The sequence below is a fragment of the Rattus norvegicus genome, chromosome 15 (genome assembly GCF_021556685.1).
Source record: "Rattus norvegicus strain SHRSP/BbbUtx chromosome 15, alternate assembly SHRSP_T2T, whole genome shotgun sequence".
Classification (NCBI taxonomy): domain Eukaryota; kingdom Metazoa; phylum Chordata; class Mammalia; order Rodentia; family Muridae; genus Rattus; species Rattus norvegicus.
The window spans coordinates 105305638-105325969 of record NC_141548.1 but is presented as its reverse complement, the minus strand read 5'-3'; the positions used below and the strand labels follow the sequence as shown (position 1 = coordinate 105325969).

The following is a 20332-nucleotide window of genomic DNA, read 5'->3' as shown; positions in this document are numbered from 1 at the left end:
CACCCACTCATCACATACAGTACATCATTGTCCACTCACCCACTCATCACATACAGTAGTACATCAATGTCCACTCACCCACTCATCACATACAGTATATCAATGTCCACTCACCCACTCATCACATACAGTATATCAATGTCCACTCACCCACTCATCACATACATCAGTGTCCACTCACCCACTCATCACATACAATACATCGATGTCTTCTCGCTGCCCATAGTTTTCAGCACTAACAACAACCTGATTTAAGCCACTCCATATTTTCTCATATATATAAACAACAGCTATATTTTGTCATGGAATGTTTGAGTAAGGGTACATACCATAAAGATTTAAATAAACGATTCTCACCTTTACTACCCCATCAAAACCAGGGATTGTGTTGACCTTTGCTCTCTTGGCTAACAGTTTGCTTTCTATCTTGTCACCCATGGCTTGAATAGCATGAGTATCAGGTCCAATGAAAGTGACATCTTCTGCTGCCTGAGAAGAAAAAACAAGTTAAAATTTATAACAAGGCATCATGATGTGAAATCTCAATTTTTTTATAAAGAAATGCTCACACAGGTATGAACGATTATATAACTGTATTTATTATTTCTGTAGCCAATGTTAAAATGAGAATGTGAGACAATATTATTGTATTTCATTGCCTCACAACACAAGAGAGCACAGATCAATAAAACAAAGCTAGGCCACTGAGAGGAAAACAGTGGAGAACACTACTGATATGGACAACATCCTTGGCAAAAGCAACTGACATGACACTGTCCCTTTAATGTGCTCTCACTAAATAAACAGTATGTTCACCTTTAAGTTGCCTTGTAAATCTGTGCATACTCAATGTCTTCCACATAGTAAAACAGAACACAGACACCAAGTTTATTAGATACCAGCTATGTACCCACCTTTGAGCTAAATGCAGTGACCAAACAGACACCACCAAACTCAAAGGAACATTGACAGATACCTGTAACTCAGAGAAAGTCAGGAATGTTTGCTTTCTATCTACAAAAATGTGCCAAAAATGTATCTACAAAAGATGTACCGAGAAGATGTGAGAATTTAACAGGTACAATTATGGTTTTAAACTAAAAGTAAGCCCGGGGCTAGAGAGATGGATCAGCTGTTAAGAACGCTTGCCGAAATACGGAGGAGAATGCCAGCAGCAAACCACTGAACTGAGAATGGGATCCCCTTTGAAGGAAATCAGAGAAAGGACTGAAAGAGCTTGAAGGGGCTTGAGACCCCATATGAACAAAAATACCAAGCAACCAGAGCTTCCAGGGGCTAAGCCACTACCCAAAGACTATACATGGACTGACCCTGGGCTCCAACCTCATAGGTAGCAATGAATAGCCTAGTAAGAGCACCAGTGGAAGGGGAAGCCCTTGGTCCTGCCAAGACTGAACCCCCAGTGAACGAGATTATTGAGGGGAGGGCGGCAATGGGGGGAGGATGGGGAGGGGAACACCCATAGGGGGGATGTTGGCCTGGAAACCGGGAAAGGGTATAAATTGAAATGTAAATAAGAAATACCCAAGTTAATAAAGATGGAGAGAAAAAAAAAAAAAGAACGCTTGCCACTCTGGTGGAGGACCTGTGTTTGGTTCCCAGCACCACTGTAACCCACACATACCTATAATCTTGAATCCAGAAAGATCTAATGCCTTCTTCTGACTTCACGGGCACTGTGCATGTACACAATGTCAAAATAAAAACAATATAAAATAATTTTTCCCTGAAAAAGTATCTACATGACTGAATTTACATCACTGTAATCTAAATTTTAAAAAGTAGTGTTGGGGAAACAGTGATTAGAGTCACGGCAAGGAGCTAGGATTTAAGTGGCACCAAAACATAGACTACAAAAGTAGCAGAGGAGATGGTGGGATAAAGGATCAGGCCATGGGGTCAGGGAATGAAGCTGATGCTGAGAAGAGACAAAGCAGATGTGTATGCTGGGCACCGAGGGTAAAGCGTCTGCCCTGATTCTCTCAGAGCCTTATGTGAAGGATATGTAAACATCACACACCCGAACTGCTACTTACACAGACAGAATTCTCTGCTGGAAAGGGATCCCATTATCTTTATGGCCAGAGTAACTACAGCAGTGCATGGCTGAGACTGCCCAGCAAGAACGGCCAAGGAAAATTAAAACCACCCAGAACAGGAAGTGGAAGCCTAAGAGGTCACTAATGAAAAGGTTATGTGGGTTAGAAGACAGCTTGACCTGTACAATAGAACATAATCCAGACTGATATTCAGGAGAGAAACAGAGGTACACAAGTTATAAGACAAGGCTGAACTGGGTCACAAACTGTCCAAAGAATCGGCTATAGGGGGGAAATTAAAAACTGCCATTGAGGCTGGGCATGATAGTACACACCTGTTAACCCAACACTTGGGAAGCTAAAGCAATATGGTGTCAAATTCAAAATTTATGTAGCCTTGGCTACACAGTGAGACCCTCCCTCAGAAATAAACATAAAATACAACTAAAATTATTCAGAGATAAAATATTGAAAAACAATGTCTTTAAACTCAAGATGAATATTTCTCCTCCTGCTCAAAAGCAGATAGAAGAAAGGAAAATTCAATTTAGGTCCATTTTGGGGGTGGCCATGGGGGAGCAACTGATTTGCCAGCCTGGCTGGTGTAAGTCAAGTGATGAAATGAGGGAAACTCCTTCCCTCCTCTTCCTAGGTTTACAGCTGTTGCACTGACTATAAAAGACAAACTGACTGAAGAAAAGTAGATGAGTTTATGTATCTATGTCTCATGCAACACCCAGTCTGCCATGATAGGGAAATGAGAGACAAAAGAACAGCTAGTCCTGAGTGTTTTGCTCAAAGGTGTTATCTGTGAGTTTGGTGCTGGAGATTGAACACACAGACTTATATCTGCTGTGCAGGAATTCTACCACTAAAGTATACATACGACAGAATGTAAAAAGCTTTGAGAGTTTTACAGAGGTTTGCCGAAGGTCTGATGAAGCGTGGTCAGCTGTGCAAATGGATGGGCGGGGCATGAACATGATGTCATAGCTAACATAAACCGTGCAGAACAGGAAGCATCAGAGCTCACTAATGAAAGGGTTATAGGGAAAGGCATCTGTTTGGAGATATATTCTGGAGATACACAACAAGCCCTGTCGGCCATGTTTCCCCATCCCTGGCACTTATCATGGGAAGATCTTGTGACCTACTCGAGAAGAGCTAAGGGAATCTCCTAAGGTTTTCTGATTTGCTGCATGGGAGATGGTGGGAGAAGGCCAGAGAGAACTCCTATTTCTGCTGGTGGCTCAAATTCCTTCCACTTCTAATATCAAAGATGTCGTATTTGGGTACAACATGTCCTGAACGCCATCAATAATTGTATAAAGCACTAACCTGAGTAGTCCACCCTTCAGAAACTGTAATAAAAGGGATAATACACCGGGATAATAAGACAGCTAGGTCCACAGGATACCAATAATACAGGGACCCAATACCTACAATCATTCATGTTAGGAACTGAACAATTCTATGTAAGGAATTTTTCTGGCCATACCAGGTATTCATAAAATACAGTTTCAGCCATATTTTTATCTAGTTTTAACAGAATCTTCTTTGAGAGGGGAAAGATCTTATATAAAACTACAAAAAATGTAAAACACATGAAAAATACATCTGTTCTGTCTAAGAAGAGTGGCAACCTCTGATCTCTAGCCGCCAGCAACCTGTGTCTCCACCAGAATAAAGAAGCCACAGGCAATAGGGTGATAATCTACGCACTTCTGTATGCCAAGCTGCAGCTCACTGGACAGGACTCAAGGCACAAGGCAGCAATCACGCTTCACCCAACAATTGTCTTTTCAGATTCTCATTTTACCTGCGAGGCCACATGATTCTGTCATCAATGCTGCTTTTAAAAACGCTGTGCCAGGCAGATGCAATCAAGCAATCAGAATGCCCACACAAAGAGTCTCAGAGATAATATAAATGAGAACATCCAAAATACGTTATGATTACAGGGCGAGACTTGTGATTAACAGCAGCCAGGCAGCCTGGACCACTGATTAACCAGACTTTCCACATGCATCCCAATTTAAAGAAAATGACTTCCTCCAAAATGTAAAATTATCCCCAAAATGCTCACATCAAGTATTTAGTGACTATTCTTTATCCCATATAACACAAAAGAGAAATGGTCAGTGAGCACACCAGGTAAGTTCTCAGACAAGGGCTGGAGTGAGGCAACTTCCTTTATATCAAAGTGTTTTAGAAGCACTCTCTAGGTCAGAATGCATTTGTAGTTAAAGAAAATGTCATCTCAGACTCCTGTCTCCTTAATTCTATACTCAAAATAAACAGATGATACAGAAATTGATAGATGATAAACAGATAGATGTATGATAGATAGATGATAGATAGATATATGATATATAGATGATAGATAGATAGACAGATACACACATAGATAGATGATAGATATTTAGATAGATAGATAGATAGATAGATAGATAGATAGACAGATACACACATAGATAGATGATAGATATTTAGATAGATAGATACACACATAGATAGATAGATAGATAGATAGACAGATACACACATAGATAGATGATAGATATTTAGATAGATAGATACACACATAGATAGATAGATAGATAGATAGATAGATAGATAGATAGATACATAGATACATAGATACATAGATACATAGATAGATGATAGATAGATAGATAGATAGATAGATAGATAGATAGATAGATACATACATAGATAGATAGATAGATAGATACATAGATAGATAGATAGATAGATAGATAGATAGATAGATAGATAGATAGATAGATACACACATAGATAAATAGATAGATACACACATAGATAGATAGATAGATAGATAGATAGATAGATAGATAGATAGATAGATAGGTAGGTAGATAGATAATTAAAAGATGGAGTGTTGGAAGCAGATTGAATAATGATTGGAAAATGATGGAGTACATTGTTTCAAAGTCCAAGGTTTCTGACCACAGTGAATGGTGAGATTTTAACTTGGGATCAAATTTCATCTACTAGTAAATTAGTAAATTTCATCTATTAGTAAATTAGTAAATGTCATCTATTAGTAAATTAGTAAATGTCATCTATTAGTAACCTTTAGATTTGGTGATGTTGGCCTCGTATATCACTTGTTATCCATGAAAAACATAAAATTTACTTCTTAAAACCTACTTTTTAAAGTCCGTTTAAGTTTGGAATGAATGGTAAATATATAAATGCAGATAAATGTCTTTTAACATCGTAAGAGTTGAGAATTTCATCATCATTGGGAATTAATGATGATTCACGGGGGAAAAAGTCGTGAAAAGTCCAAAATTGTTGCTCCAAGACTCTACTCATTTTCTAAATTCTATGACTTTTACATTGCTGGTTAAGTTCTGACAAGAGAATGGAGAAAAGAGGTAAAGTTTGAGATTATGTTAGGGCAATAATGAGATTAAATTTTTATCAGTTTTATGTTAGACAGACTAACTGGGTATGCGTATCTTTTGTGCAAAAACGGTGACCTGAGTTCAAACCCATCATATAGATAAATACCAGGCATGTTCATACAAGTGCCTACAACCCAATGTGTGAGAGGTAGAAAAAAGCAGGTCCCGAGGGTTGATAGCCAACTAATCTAATCAAACCAGCAAATCCAGGCTAATTGAGAGACCATGTCCAAGGGTATGTGGCAGAAACTGACGAACCAGGGTACCTGTCATCCCCCACCTCAAGCCTCCCCACAGATGCACACAGAGAAGGAATAAACACTTGTAAAACAAAAAAAACTTACAATGATAAATACTAAAAAAAACTTCAGGTATTTTTCTATCTATGAATTTATATTTTTTAAATATAGGATCTCTCTAGGATTGCTACTTAGAGAATCATAATGCCAGGATCAAACAAGGACAAGAAAACTGCTAAACTACTCAAAGAGCACAGATTCTGGGTTTTAATACTATTGTCTGATAGAGAGAAAGAAAAAAGGAAAAAGAAAGAAACAAAGAAACAAAGAAAGAGAGGGAGAGAGGGAGGGGGGAGATGGAAAGAGGGAGAGGAGGAGGGAAGGAGGGAAGGAGGGAGGGAGGGAGAAGAGTCTGGAAGAAAAGGCCATTTCCAGTATTGGTACAGGAAGTTATGGAATAAGGTAAACTGAGTCAGCAAGACATTTCCATAAGTTGATACAGCTGCTGGGGCTCAAGTAGAAGAGTGCTTGCCCGCTAGGCATAAGGCTGCTGGTTCAATCCAAAACATTACAAAAAAGAAAAAAAAGAAAAGATGAGATTGCAAGGTTAATTCATGTTTTTCAGACCTCAAAATAGAACCTGCTTGTTATCCACTCTGGTTTTAACTCTCTTGGGCATACATCCCTGCCCCCTTTAAATATCATAGTTCTTCAAAAGTCAGTATGAAAGGAAACCAACTGCACACATGAGGATAAGCCAAATAAAAAGCATCAATGTAAAAATGCCTAACATGCTTTTATAAAGAAAACTAAACAAACTGGACAATGGCTCAGGTGGTACGGTGCTTGTCACACAAGCCAAGTATTAAGACCTCCATTCAGATCTCTAGCACCCATGTGAAAGCTGGCCAAGACATGAGCACCTGTAACCCCAGCACTGGGGTGGACAAGACAGGAGGACAGTCACTGGCTAGCCAGTCTAGCTAGCTAAATCAGTGAGCTCCAAGTTCACTAACAGATCCTGACTGAAGAACGAACGAATGAATGAATGAATGCATGCATGCATGCATGCATAGAGGGGGGGCTGACTTGTTCATGTACAGGCCAAATAGGAAGCCTTGTCTGTGTGCTTTCTAGATAAATGTAACTGTCACACCTCATCAAAGAAGCTTCTTTTGCAGCACACAGAGGCTATTACAGAACCAGTTTCTCGGAGTGCAGAGACAGTGGAGTCCCCAGTCCCAAAGGGATCTCTGTAACACAACTTCTGTACCAAAGTTCAATGAACATCATAGAAGGAGCACAAAGAGATTGAAGAGCCAGGGCATCAGACAGCTCCCATGAGATAGTGTCTCCTAGCTGACACAAGGGTGTTGGATTCATAAACTCCCAATTATATGGTTGCCCATACAACACCTGACACTTGTCAATATGCCAGCATGAATGGAGGGGAAACTGACAAGGCTCCCCACTAATGAAAAGCAACAGGCTGACCCAGGCTGCTAAGGTAGCAGGAACCACTTTTTAGAGATGAGCCCGATGGGTTGCTTAAGCCAAAGTGGCTAGCCTTAAACCCAGGTACACATAGGTGACACTAATGACCCAGTGAGGGACAGCTGAGCATAAAACAATATAACTATAGAACAAGAGTTCATGAACTTGAGAGGGAGTTGTTGGGGACAGAAAACTAAAGGTATTGGTAGAGATGGGTTGGAAGTAAAATAAATATGGTATAATCATGTAGAAAAATCTCTAAAAAATAAATTTCAAATTTTAAAAAATGATGGGAGTCTGCTGGGTGTGCTAGTGTATGCCTCTAATCCCAGCACTTGAGAGGCAGAGTCAGGCAGATCTGTCAGCTCAAGGCCAGACTGGTCTACAGATGAGCTCCAGTATAGCCAACGCTACATAGAGAAACCCTGTCTTAAAATTAAACAGATGGCTGGAGAGAAGGCTCAGTGGTTAAGAGCACTGACTTTAGGAGGTCCTAAGTTCTATTCTCAGCACGCATATGGTGTCTCACAACCACCTTTAATGGGATCTGATTTCCTCTTCTGGTGTGTGTGTGAAGACAGAGTAATCATATACGTTAAATAAATATTAATTAATTAAACATGTGATGGCTCATGCCACATATATGGGGGAGGGTATACTCCTCCCCACTTCAGAAACATCTGCATTTTCTTCTTTTGCAGCATCAGTCTTGTCCCTCAGGCACAATGATGAATGCTGGAGTGAACTGACTTGGCCATATTAGACATCTGGTCACCAGGGCTGCCTTCAAGTCTACCAAAACAGATTGTTGTCATCAATATTGCCTTTGATTTCACTAACCTCAGCTACGAGGTCTAAAGGTTCCAATGCTGTCCCACCCATGGCAAGAGCCATGACAGTCAAGGCTGAGAACAAGAAGCTTGACATCAATGAGAAATCCATCTCCATCTTCCAAAACCAAGACCCAGCCAACATTAAAAAGGGTGATCCCGGTGATGAGCTATGGAATCACAACCATGGAGAAGGCCAGAGCCTGCTTGAAGGGTGGAACCAAGAGTCGTCATTTCTGCCACCAAAGCCCTCATATTTGTGATGGGCAAGAACTGAGAACAGTAAGACAACTCCCCCCCTCCCCCTGGCCAAGCTCCTGCACAACAACCTCAGTATAGGAGACCATGACTGGCGCTTCTACCTCCACCCAGAAGACTGGTCTCTTTGTGGAACCTATGGCAGGACGCCTATAGGGCTGCAAAGAACACCATGACTCTGCTAGTCCTGCCCAGGCTATAGGCAAGGCTACCCCAGGGCTGACAGGAAGCTCACTAGCATGGTCTTTCAAGTTCCTGCCCCCAAATGTATATCTGAAACAGCACCAAGAGAAACCATACATTGTGAAGACTATGATGTCAGCATCAGAGCGCATCCTGGACTAAGCTGAGGACCACACTGTCTCCTATGACCTATGACAGTGATACCGATTCCTTCACCTTTGAGGCTGGGGCTGGCATTGCCCCCAACAACTACTTTGTCAAGCTCATTTCCTGATATAACAGTGTGACAGGCTACAGCAACACAGTGGTAGACTTCATGCCTACATGGCCTCCAAGGAGGAAGAATCCCTGATGACCTACCCCAGAAAAAAAAAAATCATGAGGGAAAGAGAGAAAGTCTGCACCAATTCAGCCCCCAAATCACTGAGCATCTTCCCTCGGTCTCCATCCTGGGTCACTAGAAGAATAGCAAGCGCTTCGGAACTTCTACTTTCTCACATACCATCCATAAAGTTCATTGCTTTCAACAAATAATGATGTATAAAGCAACGGAGGAATGCACCAGAATCAACTTGTGCCGCACACACACACATACACGTGTGCATTCACCTCTCCCTCTCCCTCCTCCCTCACACGCACACTCGCGCACACACACACACACGCGCACACACACACAGAGACACACACACACAGGCACATGGACACACATACACACTCACTCTCTCTCTCTCACATGCACACACACACACTCACATACACACGTGCATTCACCTCTCCCTCTCCCTCTCCCTCCCCCCTCACACGCACACACGCGCGCACACAGCTTCTAGTCAAAGCAGCCACCCATTGGATGAGTGCTGAACTCTAAGATGAGCTGTTGTACACTGGCTACCCTTGCTGCAAGCAGGGAACAGGCTCCAAGAAGGTACCTGGTGTCCACCATGTGAGAGCAATGAACAGTGGAGAACCCATGGTCCTCTCCCTTCTACGGCCTCCACTTTATTACCATGCTGCAAACTCTATCACACTGTATGCTGAGTGTAAGAGCATGCCATCAAGCTCTGGCCACAGCACTTGGCTTGAGCCTGTGCTTGAGTGTGGTAAATGTGACTTGCAAGGAGATTGGAGATGGAACATGAGACAGTTTCTGTTTCCAAAGGTCACTTCTCGTAATTCTCTGCAGTGCTACTCAGCTTCGGGGGAGACAATCTGGTTTGGTTTGGGATTTTGGGTTTGTTTTTGTTTGTAGTCCTGGATCATCTACAGCAATATAGACCAGGCTGGCCCTCAGAGAGCTGTGTGCAGCCTTCCAGCCTCTGCTTCCTAAACCACCAAACTGTACGATGGCATTTGCTTCCATTTGTTTCTGTTTTTTAACTGAAAAGCAAATGAACGGTTCAATTTTGTACCAGGAAAGAATCTTAAGCATGTTGCTATCTGGAATCCAAAGAGCTGTTGTGCAAGAGGGAGAGGTTCTGACTCTAAGCTCTCCTGAAGTGCCCCCCCACCCTGTTCTGCCTGCTTCAACGTTTGGCCTAACTTTTATTTGCAATGATTATTTGAGAAAGGACACAGTGTTCAGGTTGAAAACCTTTACCAAAGTAGAGTTCAACAAGGCTCTGACTGAATAGTGTCAACCCAGGAGGGAGGTGGAGGCCTGGGCTGCTCCACCACACAGCGTGGCTCTGGTTCCTGCAAGGTGACAAACATGGTGGAGGGACTGAAGATGGGCCCCAAGTAACACCCCCAGCACTGAGGAGAATGAAACTCTACTGCTGCAGCAAAGCTAAGGTTCTATTTTAAAATTCTGAACCACAGGACAAGCCGAGAGTGTTTCAACTTGTTCAGGATGCTCCCTAAGTGTGGGCTCCCCTGAAACCTCGTGATACCTTAACAACTGCATTTCATTTACACCACACTCTACGCTGACCATGTAAGCAAAGGAGGCTGGGCCTTTCTCTGCCAATAGTGGTGAGATCTGGCTTTCATTTAGTCTAATGTATATTCTGTATCAAGTCTACTTGGCATGATGTGCTCAAGGAGAAATATTACTTCCAGATGACAGCTGCACACAGTATTTACTCACGGGGAGAGAAGCATGGCAGCTTCTGCTTTCTCCACCTCAGCCACTGACACAAGGCAGGCTTCCTGGCCCAGTACATGTTAAGAAACCCAGTTAACTACCCTCCACATTCTTTATACGTGGACAGTCAGAGTTAACAAAACATCAGGCGTTGGGGTGAATTTTAACCCCTTTGAAAAGAATTCTGGCTTACATTCGAGCACTTATATATATCCATAATACTGGCAATATTAATATATCCATAAATATTGGCAATTGGGGTGCATCACCTTAGATGAAATTGCTCATTGTATCATATAACTACCTGTCATTTTCAAGATGTTTATTTCATTCTATATAAGTAAGGTGTTTTCAGATCTCCTTGATTCATTTCTTTTTACTGCATCATGAATACAGAAATTATTTTGCTGTTAAATAATAAAATTATATTTTCTAGAAATAGAATATGACTTTAAGCTATTGATCCGAAAGCCCTTTGATTAGCGTAAGAGGATGTGGATGTGGTGCTCCTCACATTAATACAACCAGCTGGTGACAGAGAGACCAGGACACAGGGGACAGGTGAGAGACCTTTTGGTCATCAGTCTGGACATCAGATATCTAGTTTCATTTTAGAGCTTTCAAAGTAGCCTATGCTAGGTAGTCTCTCAGCTGTTTATAGCTTTTTGTTTCCTTTTAAAACATTTCTAAGTTTCTATTAAAATTTGCTTCACATCACATCTCCTCCACACTCCTTTTCTAACACACTGCTGTCTAGAACACTGTAAGTTTTCAATGGCAACTCCGGATGAGAAAGAAGTCGTGTGGTGTGAAGAAGCCACTTCCCGGTGATGGTTGGGTGGCTCTGCCTGCTGCACAATGACTGGAGGAGCACAGTCTAATGACAAAACTCGTTCTGGCTGTGGAGTGGGATGCTAAAATAGGAGATCTTGGCTTGTAATTAACTGCCCTTGACAGCAGCAGGATAACTCTCCACACTGCTGGACTTCACTATCTACCACTTTCTTTACTCTGCTCAGTGACAAAGATGCAGTAAAGCCAGTATAATGCCGACACATGGAAGAATGATCCAGGCTGAGACTATCAGCACATGGGTGACTTCTTTCACGTTTAGAAGAGGGGGTACTAACAAGACCTATGCATGGTGCTTGTTTAGTGAACGTTGTTGAAGCAGGGTCTCTTTGGCCTCAGACCTGCTCTGACTACTGAACCTCCTTTTCCTCCCAAGGTGCAGGGGGTAGAGGGGTATGCCGCCATCACATCACACTTCATAACTAGCACTACCTACAAGGAACTGTTCCGAGGCCAGTCTTGCCCTAAGCATCATTCTTTTTTTTTTTTCAATTATAAATTGTTTAATGAGATTATCAGATTCAATAGTTTCACAGCAAAACCTAACAACCGTTCAAATAATTTTAGAAAGAATAGAAACTTTAATACACATCCTAAGAGGAACAAGGCCAGCATAACCTAAATAACTGTCTTCCAAGTACGCTGTATGAACTGTCTCAGCATTCGGTAGGGAACAACACAGCCAATATGACCCTCCAACCTCAAAGTCTCCACTGTTATTAACCAGCACTTCATTTCTCTCTTCTGCATGCATGCCATGTTTGTTTTATACCACTATTGCAGGATTTGTCACACTTCTTTATCTTTACTTATGGACATATCAGTCTTCTATATAGTATCGAGTCAAACAATGCCTCATCCATATCCGTTTCTCATGAACTTGTGCTTACAGAAGTGCTTACAGAAGACATTCAGCAATCATTGGATAAGTGACTAAAGAGCATCATTCTTCATAGATAGTATTTCATTCATCAGATTCTAATCATATGAGAAGCTTACTCTAGAATCACAGTGGTAACTCACTTTTACTAATGCTTCATTTAAGGAAATCTTTGACATTTCATATTAGGGGTAAAACAGCAGCCCCAATGACCAGCTCCACATAACCAGCAAGAAAGGGACAGTCTAGGGGATGAAATGACTGCCATTGTCACTTTGCCTGACAAAATGACAGACACCAAAACACAGCCACAAATCAATGTTTTCTCTCTTGATTTTGCTGCCGTGTCATATCCTGTGTGGCAACTGGTAGGTTGGCCAGCAATTATATAAGAAGCTAAAGACTGCAGCTGATCACTGGGAAGCAAGTAGACATCAGTGTCCCTGTGTGCCCTGCGCAGCTTTGGACACACCTGCCACCCCAGCATGTTAGTGCCCCCTTTGTACTATGAACACTGAGGTTTGGATAAACATGGTTTTTCAGAGTCTGCAATCTAATACAACAATGTGCACACCAGCCAATAGAAGCCTGGGGAAAAGGAGCAGCCGGAACAGTAAAAGTTAAATGTTGGACACAGCCAACAGGAAAGCAAAGCAGACTTGACAAAAGAGATAGAAGTTTAGGGAGAAAAGGCAGACAGGATCTGTAAAAGAAGCATGAGAACACAAACACACAACCTAAGACAAAAGGCAGAGAAGTCCTATGGTAGAAAAGGTTCTCTGACACCAGGGGATGAGGAAGAAGCACCACATAGCAGCGCTCACTTAACTTCTCTATGCATCAAGTCCCACAACAACAGATCTCAGCTTCTTCAACATCTACCTACTTAAAGTCACTGTTCACTGATCCTTTCATCAACCAACAGTACCCAGTCTCGATTCTTGGGCCACACTAATCCTAGTGATTCAATAACACAAAAATCAGAAATGTGTCATTGCCCTCATCCAGTCCACAAACCTACAAGAAGACAAAGTACAAACAATGACCCGAGGTGAAGCCTGAGTGCTGCCAGTTTCCCTTCAGTTAATATTCCATATTGTCACAATTTAGTATGCTCAGATTACCTGGGATTTCTCTTTCTCAAAAAGTACAACCAGGGGCCAGCTAGATGGCTCAGCTCATGAAAGAACTTGCCACATGAGTCCTGAATTTGATTCCTCAACCTACTTAAAAGTATAAGGAGAAAATAACTCCACAAAAAGCTGTCCTCTGATTTCCACACACATATCATGGCTGGCACTCGCTCGTGCTTGCTCTCCCCCCCCCCCCCCTCTCTATCTTCTATCTATCTATCTCACACCTCTGCTATGCTAGCCTTCTGCTTGAATAAGACTTTAAAAAGCAGAGGCAAATGCCAGCAGCAAACCACTGAACAGAGAATAGGACCCCCATTGAAGGAATCAGAGAAAGAACTGGAAGAGCTTGAAGGGGCTCGAGACCCCATATGTACAACAATACCAAGCAACCAGAGCTTCCAGGGACTAAGCCACTACCTAAAGACTATACATGGACTGACCCTGGACTCTGACCTCATAGGTAGCAATGAATATCCTAGTAAGAGCACCAGTGGAAGGGGAAGCCCTGGGTCCTGCCAAGACTGAACCCCCAGTGAACTAGACTGGTGGGGGGAGGGCGGCAATGGGGGGAGGGTTGGGAGGGGAACACCCATAAGGAAGGGGAGGGGGGAGGGGGATGTTTGCCCGGATACCGGGAAAGGGAATAACACTCGAAATGTATATAAGAAATACTCAAGTTAATAAAAAAAAAAAAAAAAAAAGACTTTAAAAAGCAATCTTAAAACTGAGTCGTGTGGGCAACGGAGAAACAAGCAGGTGCCATGTCTACCCAAGTGAGTTTCATAGTCTGTCAGCTCCTCTGCTTCCCTTTGGCATCACCCTGACCTACCCAGCCTTCCAGAGTCATGAATGACAGCATTTTTTCCTCTCACTGCCCAGGTCAGGAGATTCTTCAGAGCATTAAAGAAAGTGTTTGGTTAAGAGCAGCAATGGTGGCACCTGCCTGAATCAAATAATACAAAACCAGCCTGGTCTGCATATGTTCCAGGCCAGCCAGGGCTACATAGCATGATCCTTTCTGAAAGAAAAGACCATAAACACTGGAACTAATGTGCACTGAAAGCTGACTCTTCTGCTTCCAGAACTTTTCTTAAGCCCAGCTATCCTTGTCTTTGGAGAGTCCTCAAGTCCCCTGGACTGGACAGACAGTTGTCAGCGGTCATTATCAAAGGAAACTCGCTGTCCCAGCATTGGTCTTATAATAAGAGCAGTTGATGCACTTAACCCCTGAATTTCTACAACCTTTAAGATTAGTAATGAAAAGTTCTTTCTATTCCCAAATCCAACACAAGTGATAGTTATAGAAGGAATAAAAATTTAAAACCCAATTTGTTCCTTGGGGACTAAATTCTGGCCTCTACACTATTTCTAATGTGCATGCGTTTTTCCCGAACACCTACTCCTACACTCAGCACCACTTCTGCCCACTCTAACTCTGCTCCGTCCCAAGCCCCCACATGCAGGCCCACTCACACCATTGGTAAGTCCCTCCTACAAGACTGTCTTAGTCAGTAGGCCTATAGGGGCCATCTTCATTCAAACCATCATATAATCTTCTTATAGAGGAACATGGAAGTTATCCTATTTCTCAAGTGAGAACACAGAACTTCAGAAATCAGTTGTGAAAATCACTGAGAGCACTGGACTTTGGAGAGTACATATTTCAGTTAACAGTATTCACAAGAACATAAATTAAATTCACTTATAAGATCAAAGCTATCTAGTATCATCTAATAGGTAATAGGGTTCTTAAGTTACAAATATTTAATTTTATTAATTTTATATAAAATTCCAGATAAATTGTAAAAAAATAGATTAAATTAAAAGAATATGGCTATCTTATATATAAATTGTCTTTAATAAAGAGAAATTAAAATATGGTCCAAAGAAAAAGATGCCCTACATATAAGTCACTCTGGATCCCAAACAAAACAGTCCACCCCAGCACTAGCCACAGGAAATGCCATGATAGCCTACCAGCCAGCAAAGGCACCTGGCACTGAGGTACAAGTCCATACTCCACTCTCACAATTATTAACAATCCCTTTGGGGCTTGTCAGCAGGGGTGAGTTAAAGCCTCATGTATAGAGAAGCACATAATTTGAAAAAGGTACAGGGTCAATGAGCCTTAACACTAACAGGCATTGAAATGACTAAGAAAAGTGTTCCGTATAGTTTCACTAAAAGATCTAAATTTTCTGTTATTTCTGTATTTCACTTGTTTTCCTAACTGTAAAGACAGCTCAACTTGGCCTTTACAATTAAATGCCAATACAATTAAAAACCAACCACATGTCCAATATTGAGCTTATTTGCGAAGCACCTACCATTTTCATTTTTACCACAATCTACATGTAAACATGTGGCACAGATTTCTTTGACCAAATTACATAACCCAGTAAGTTTCCTGGTGGCAGAATGTGTCATTACATAACATATGCATCAGGTGTTCTCACACAAACAGAAAAGAAAAAACAAGGCTGGATTTAATTGAAGTCCGTTAATACTGAAAAACCAATCCCAAAGCGTTGATAGAATGAATCCACTTTAAAACATGATGCTACCCCAAACATATTAAAAGAGAAACTCCACCCTTACACAATTAGGGGACTTAGTATATCTCTATCCTGGTGAATTTTCAAAGACTCTGTGAAGATACTTCTTTTTGTCATGTTCTCATTTTGATAACTAGGAAATTAGAATTTAATCTACATGACAGCAGTATTTTCAATCTTTCTCAGTCCTAGTGTAGAGTCTCAAGGGAGCTGAGTCCTTTCTCCTAGGATTTGATGTGTATAAATGGTAAAACACAAATGATCATTTTCTTTTCCAACAGAGACCATGTCAACTTTCCCATTCAGGAGTCAGTTCCTCCTCAACAAAGGAAGACCACTTTGTCGAGGTTTGCCCTGAAGTTATCTGTATTTTGATGCTAATTCCACTGCCCCAAGGACAGCTGCCTAGTCACCTCCTCAGAACTCAGGTGACCAGAACTCAGGTGACTCACCTCACCAGAACCACCTCCCCATTGAATTTGTAAAGTACAGGTGAGGGGCAGGTACAGGATAGAAGGAGGCCTGTCACTGGAGGAGAAGGAAGGATGGGCGGGAGAGAAGTTTGAAGGAGGAGGAGGAGACTAGAGAGAGAGGAAGAGACAGGACACAGAAGAGAGAGTGGGGAGAAGCCATGGCAGGTGATGTTAAGATTCTGCTCTGTGTATTTTTTTTTTTTTTTTTGGTTCTTTTTTTTCGGAGCTGGGGACCGAACCCAGGGCCTTGTGCTTCCTAGGTAAGCGCTCTACCACTGAGCTAAATCCCCAGCCCCTGCTCTGTGTATTTACAGGTTGTTATTCATGTTCCTAGGGATGGATGGTACCAGGCTTTGTATGTTTAAGTGGGCAATTATATCTTACCAATTGGGTCAAAGATTATTGTGTTGTGTGTTCTTTTATGTGAGGGTTTGAGTGTAGGAAAGTGTGCAGCTGGGATGTGTTTCCGCCAAGATATCCAGCAGATATCTTGGACACCGCTGTGCGGACCTAGCGGGTAAAAGACAACTCTACTTTTTATTTTTATATTTTTACAACAACACATGCGTGTAGGAACAAAACTTAGGGTTCTCTCAGATGCCTCAAACTTTTACCACAAAAATTTAACTAGAGCATTTACTAAACAAGTAATCAACTCCATAAGCAGAAAATGTCACACCGCCTCACTTGACCAATGTCCCACAGAGAAGGCATCACTAATCCTAGCTAAAAGCTCATTCTTCGAGAGACCTGCCAGGAACTGCGCCATCTAGAACTGACAAATGGATACTATCCTGACACTCAGAGCCTCACAGCTCTATCACCTTTAGCCCTCCCTGCTGGTAATCAGAACTGAGATTAGTCAGCATCGAGCTTCCCATCTGTACAGCTGCTGGAGGTACAGCTTACTGACAACTGACAGGCTGCTTAGCACTGCAGAACTTGATAATTCATGTCTTACCAAATTTTTACTGACTTGGAAGAAAATAAAACACCAATTAAAAGCAGATGTCACTTTTAATGCTAACTGCCTGAGAAATTTACAAAATTTTTAACCCAATGTGGACCCTGAGTGTATGCAGCTGACAGTTTGGACAGCTAAATATTCAAAGTCTCTGAAGTCCCACAACTTTCAAAGTGATTTTCCAGAACTTAATTCCATATGGCTTTAATCTGGCAACCAGTCAAAATGAACAATCTCAAAATCAAATTTACTACAACACTTCTACAAAGGTTACATGATCAGAACATTGATAAAATCTGCATCTTATGTTCTTACATATCAAAATTTTGTAAAAACACATTGTACCACTTTCAAAACTGTACCCAACAAACTTTAATATAAAGGTTAATGAGCTTGCTTGCCATGCCTTAATGAAATAATCCAAGGGCCAAACAACCTATAACTTGTCATCAGCAGTCTGACTTAAATAGAGACATGCTTCAATACTGTGTGGTTTAAATTCATTGAGTTGACATTCTAACCATGACTTCTGAACAATTTTTTGTTTAAATTTATTTTCATTTGTGTATAGGTGTGTGTGCCTGCCTGCATGTATATGCAAATGTATACATGCAGATTCCTGTGAAAGCCAGAGAGTGTGTCAGACCCCTGGAAGTAGAATTGGAAGTGGCTGTGAACTGTACAGTGGGAACTAAACCTGGTTCTCTGTCAGAGCAGGTAGAGCTCTTAACCACTGAGCCAGCCACACAGTCCCTGAACAAGCGTCTGAGTCGGATGTTTTGGCTACCACTACAAAGGTAAGTATAGAAATACACAGAGTGAGCATGATCACACACACACACACACACACACACACACACACACACAAAACTGATAACATTAAAACCTAGTCTCTTGCAATAAACCTAAGATCTAACATTAAAACAATTTAAAATATGTAAAGAATCATAATCTTCTCAAGACAAATGAGCTAGTACTTTTTCACACCACTCCATCCTATCACAAAGTGACCTGCAATAAAATCCCACATCTCAAAGACATTTCAATATAAAATATCAAGTTTTTAACACACAGTCGCAGTGAAATCAATAACATCTACCTCAATGTCTGACCACACAGACCACAACCTGGGAAGCCAGGTCTCCTCTACTGACCAATGCATGTTTCCCACAGCCATCATGCAATATGGTTCCAAGCACAGTCTTCCAAACCTATGAAATTCAAGGCCTCACAAGTCCTAAACTTTGCAAACAATCACTGAGCTGAATAGCTGGGAGGAGGAAGACCCAGGAGGATTCTAGGCAGTGTCATGTCCCATGTACAATAAAGGGTGTCCTTGCTTTCATGGAAAGCCTGGCATAAGAAAGGCATTTAGGGAAGAAGAAAGGAGATGTGGTCAAGGAAAGAAACTGGAGATGGACTGAGCTGCAACTGCTCACTTTGCGTGTCCGTCCTGCTTCCTGCATTGCTGGTAGCATAGAGATCTGCCACATGCAGTACACACGGCAGGGCCTGATAGGGTACCTGGCTCACAGCTCCTCTACTCTGTTTACTCCTAATATATATTCATCAGGCTTACAAGCTACTGCAGAACAAGGGCAGCCTCTGTGCAAAGGAATGTAAATTACTGGCATGTGCTGAAACCTGGGCTTGCCACCACTAATGAGCACGTTAAAGGGAAAATGCTCACTAGATGCCTGCAACCTGCTTACTTACCCTGTGCGCATGATTCAACATCAATTAAAACTGGCTGCAAAACAGCAGCAGCAACACTGCTGCCACTCTTTGTGCTCAGAGATGAGCGTGAAAGTTTCACATTGCAGTGGCTAAAAACACAGTGCCCAACACTGCTGTACATGTATGTTGTCAGCTTCAGTTAGGATTCATGGAGCTGGAGAGATGGCTCAGCGGTTAAGAGCACTTCCTGCTCTGGCAGATGACCAGGGTTCAGTTCCCAGCACCCACATCAGGAAAGCTCACAACAGTCTGTAACTACAGTTGCAGGGAATCCAGTACTCTTATGGCTTCTCTGGGCACCGCGCATTCATGGTGCACGCACAAACAAGCAGGCACACACGCATACGCAAAAAAGCTTTTAAAAATACAAATTTTTTACAGATTGTAAAACTTGTTGGAAAGCTAACATTTTCCCCTTAACTTTATTTGTTTCCTAAGCATAAAAACAGGATCTCTGCTAGGGTGGGGGGAGGCACAGCAGCAAAGTGTACACCTTTTGATTTATGCACCAGCTCCATCTGTGAACTCAATGATCTAAACTCCCCAAGAACACAATAAGAGAGGCTTAAAAGAATGTCCTTGAAAAAATTGTAATTATTATAAACTAATGATTTGGGCTGGAGAGATGGCTTTGGCTCAGTGGTTAAGAGCACTGACTACTCTTTCAGAGGTCCTGAGTTCAATTCCTAGCACCCACATGGTGGCTCACAACCATCTGTAATGGAATCTGATTGTGTGTGAAGACAGCATTTTTTTCCCCAAAAATAAACTAATGATTTAAGCATCAAAACAAATATTTGACCTGATTGGGTAGGACCTCACCTCCTGGAGCATAGCATGTGAGACCCTAATAACCATAATCTAATCTGTAATTTACATTGAAAAAAGTCAAAACTGAGATAAGCAGGCATCTGGTGCAAACTTTTGCTTCTGGGTAGAGCTGTGGGTGGAGTCCAGGGCTGGAGCTAAACAAATGTCCTGCACTAAGCTCGGCCACAGCCCTGGTGCTGACACCATTTTAATAAATGATTCGCACAGTAGAGGATTTAATGAACGGTGTCATCAGTCTGCGTGGTTCTTAATATTATGCATACAAGCAGGTACTCATAGCATCTTTCTGTCTGTGGTGTTCTCTAAAAAGCACAAGACTCTTA

The 20332-nt window shown here is 41.8% G+C and overlaps 1 protein-coding gene across 5 annotated transcripts in view; it reads right to left on the bottom strand.

Moving 5' to 3' along the window:
- Positions 1-20332, bottom strand: part of Pcca (propionyl-CoA carboxylase subunit alpha) — a 334592-nt gene that overhangs the window by 258954 nt on the left and 55306 nt on the right. For all 5 annotated transcript variants that reach the window (XR_015638170.1, NM_019330.2, XM_087586568.1 and 2 more), the window contains 1 exon segment: positions 358-489. Coding sequence is in view for 4 of the 5 variants with exons in the window: in NM_019330.2 (NP_062203.2) it covers positions 358-489 (132 nt within the window). In the remaining variant the exon portion in view is untranslated.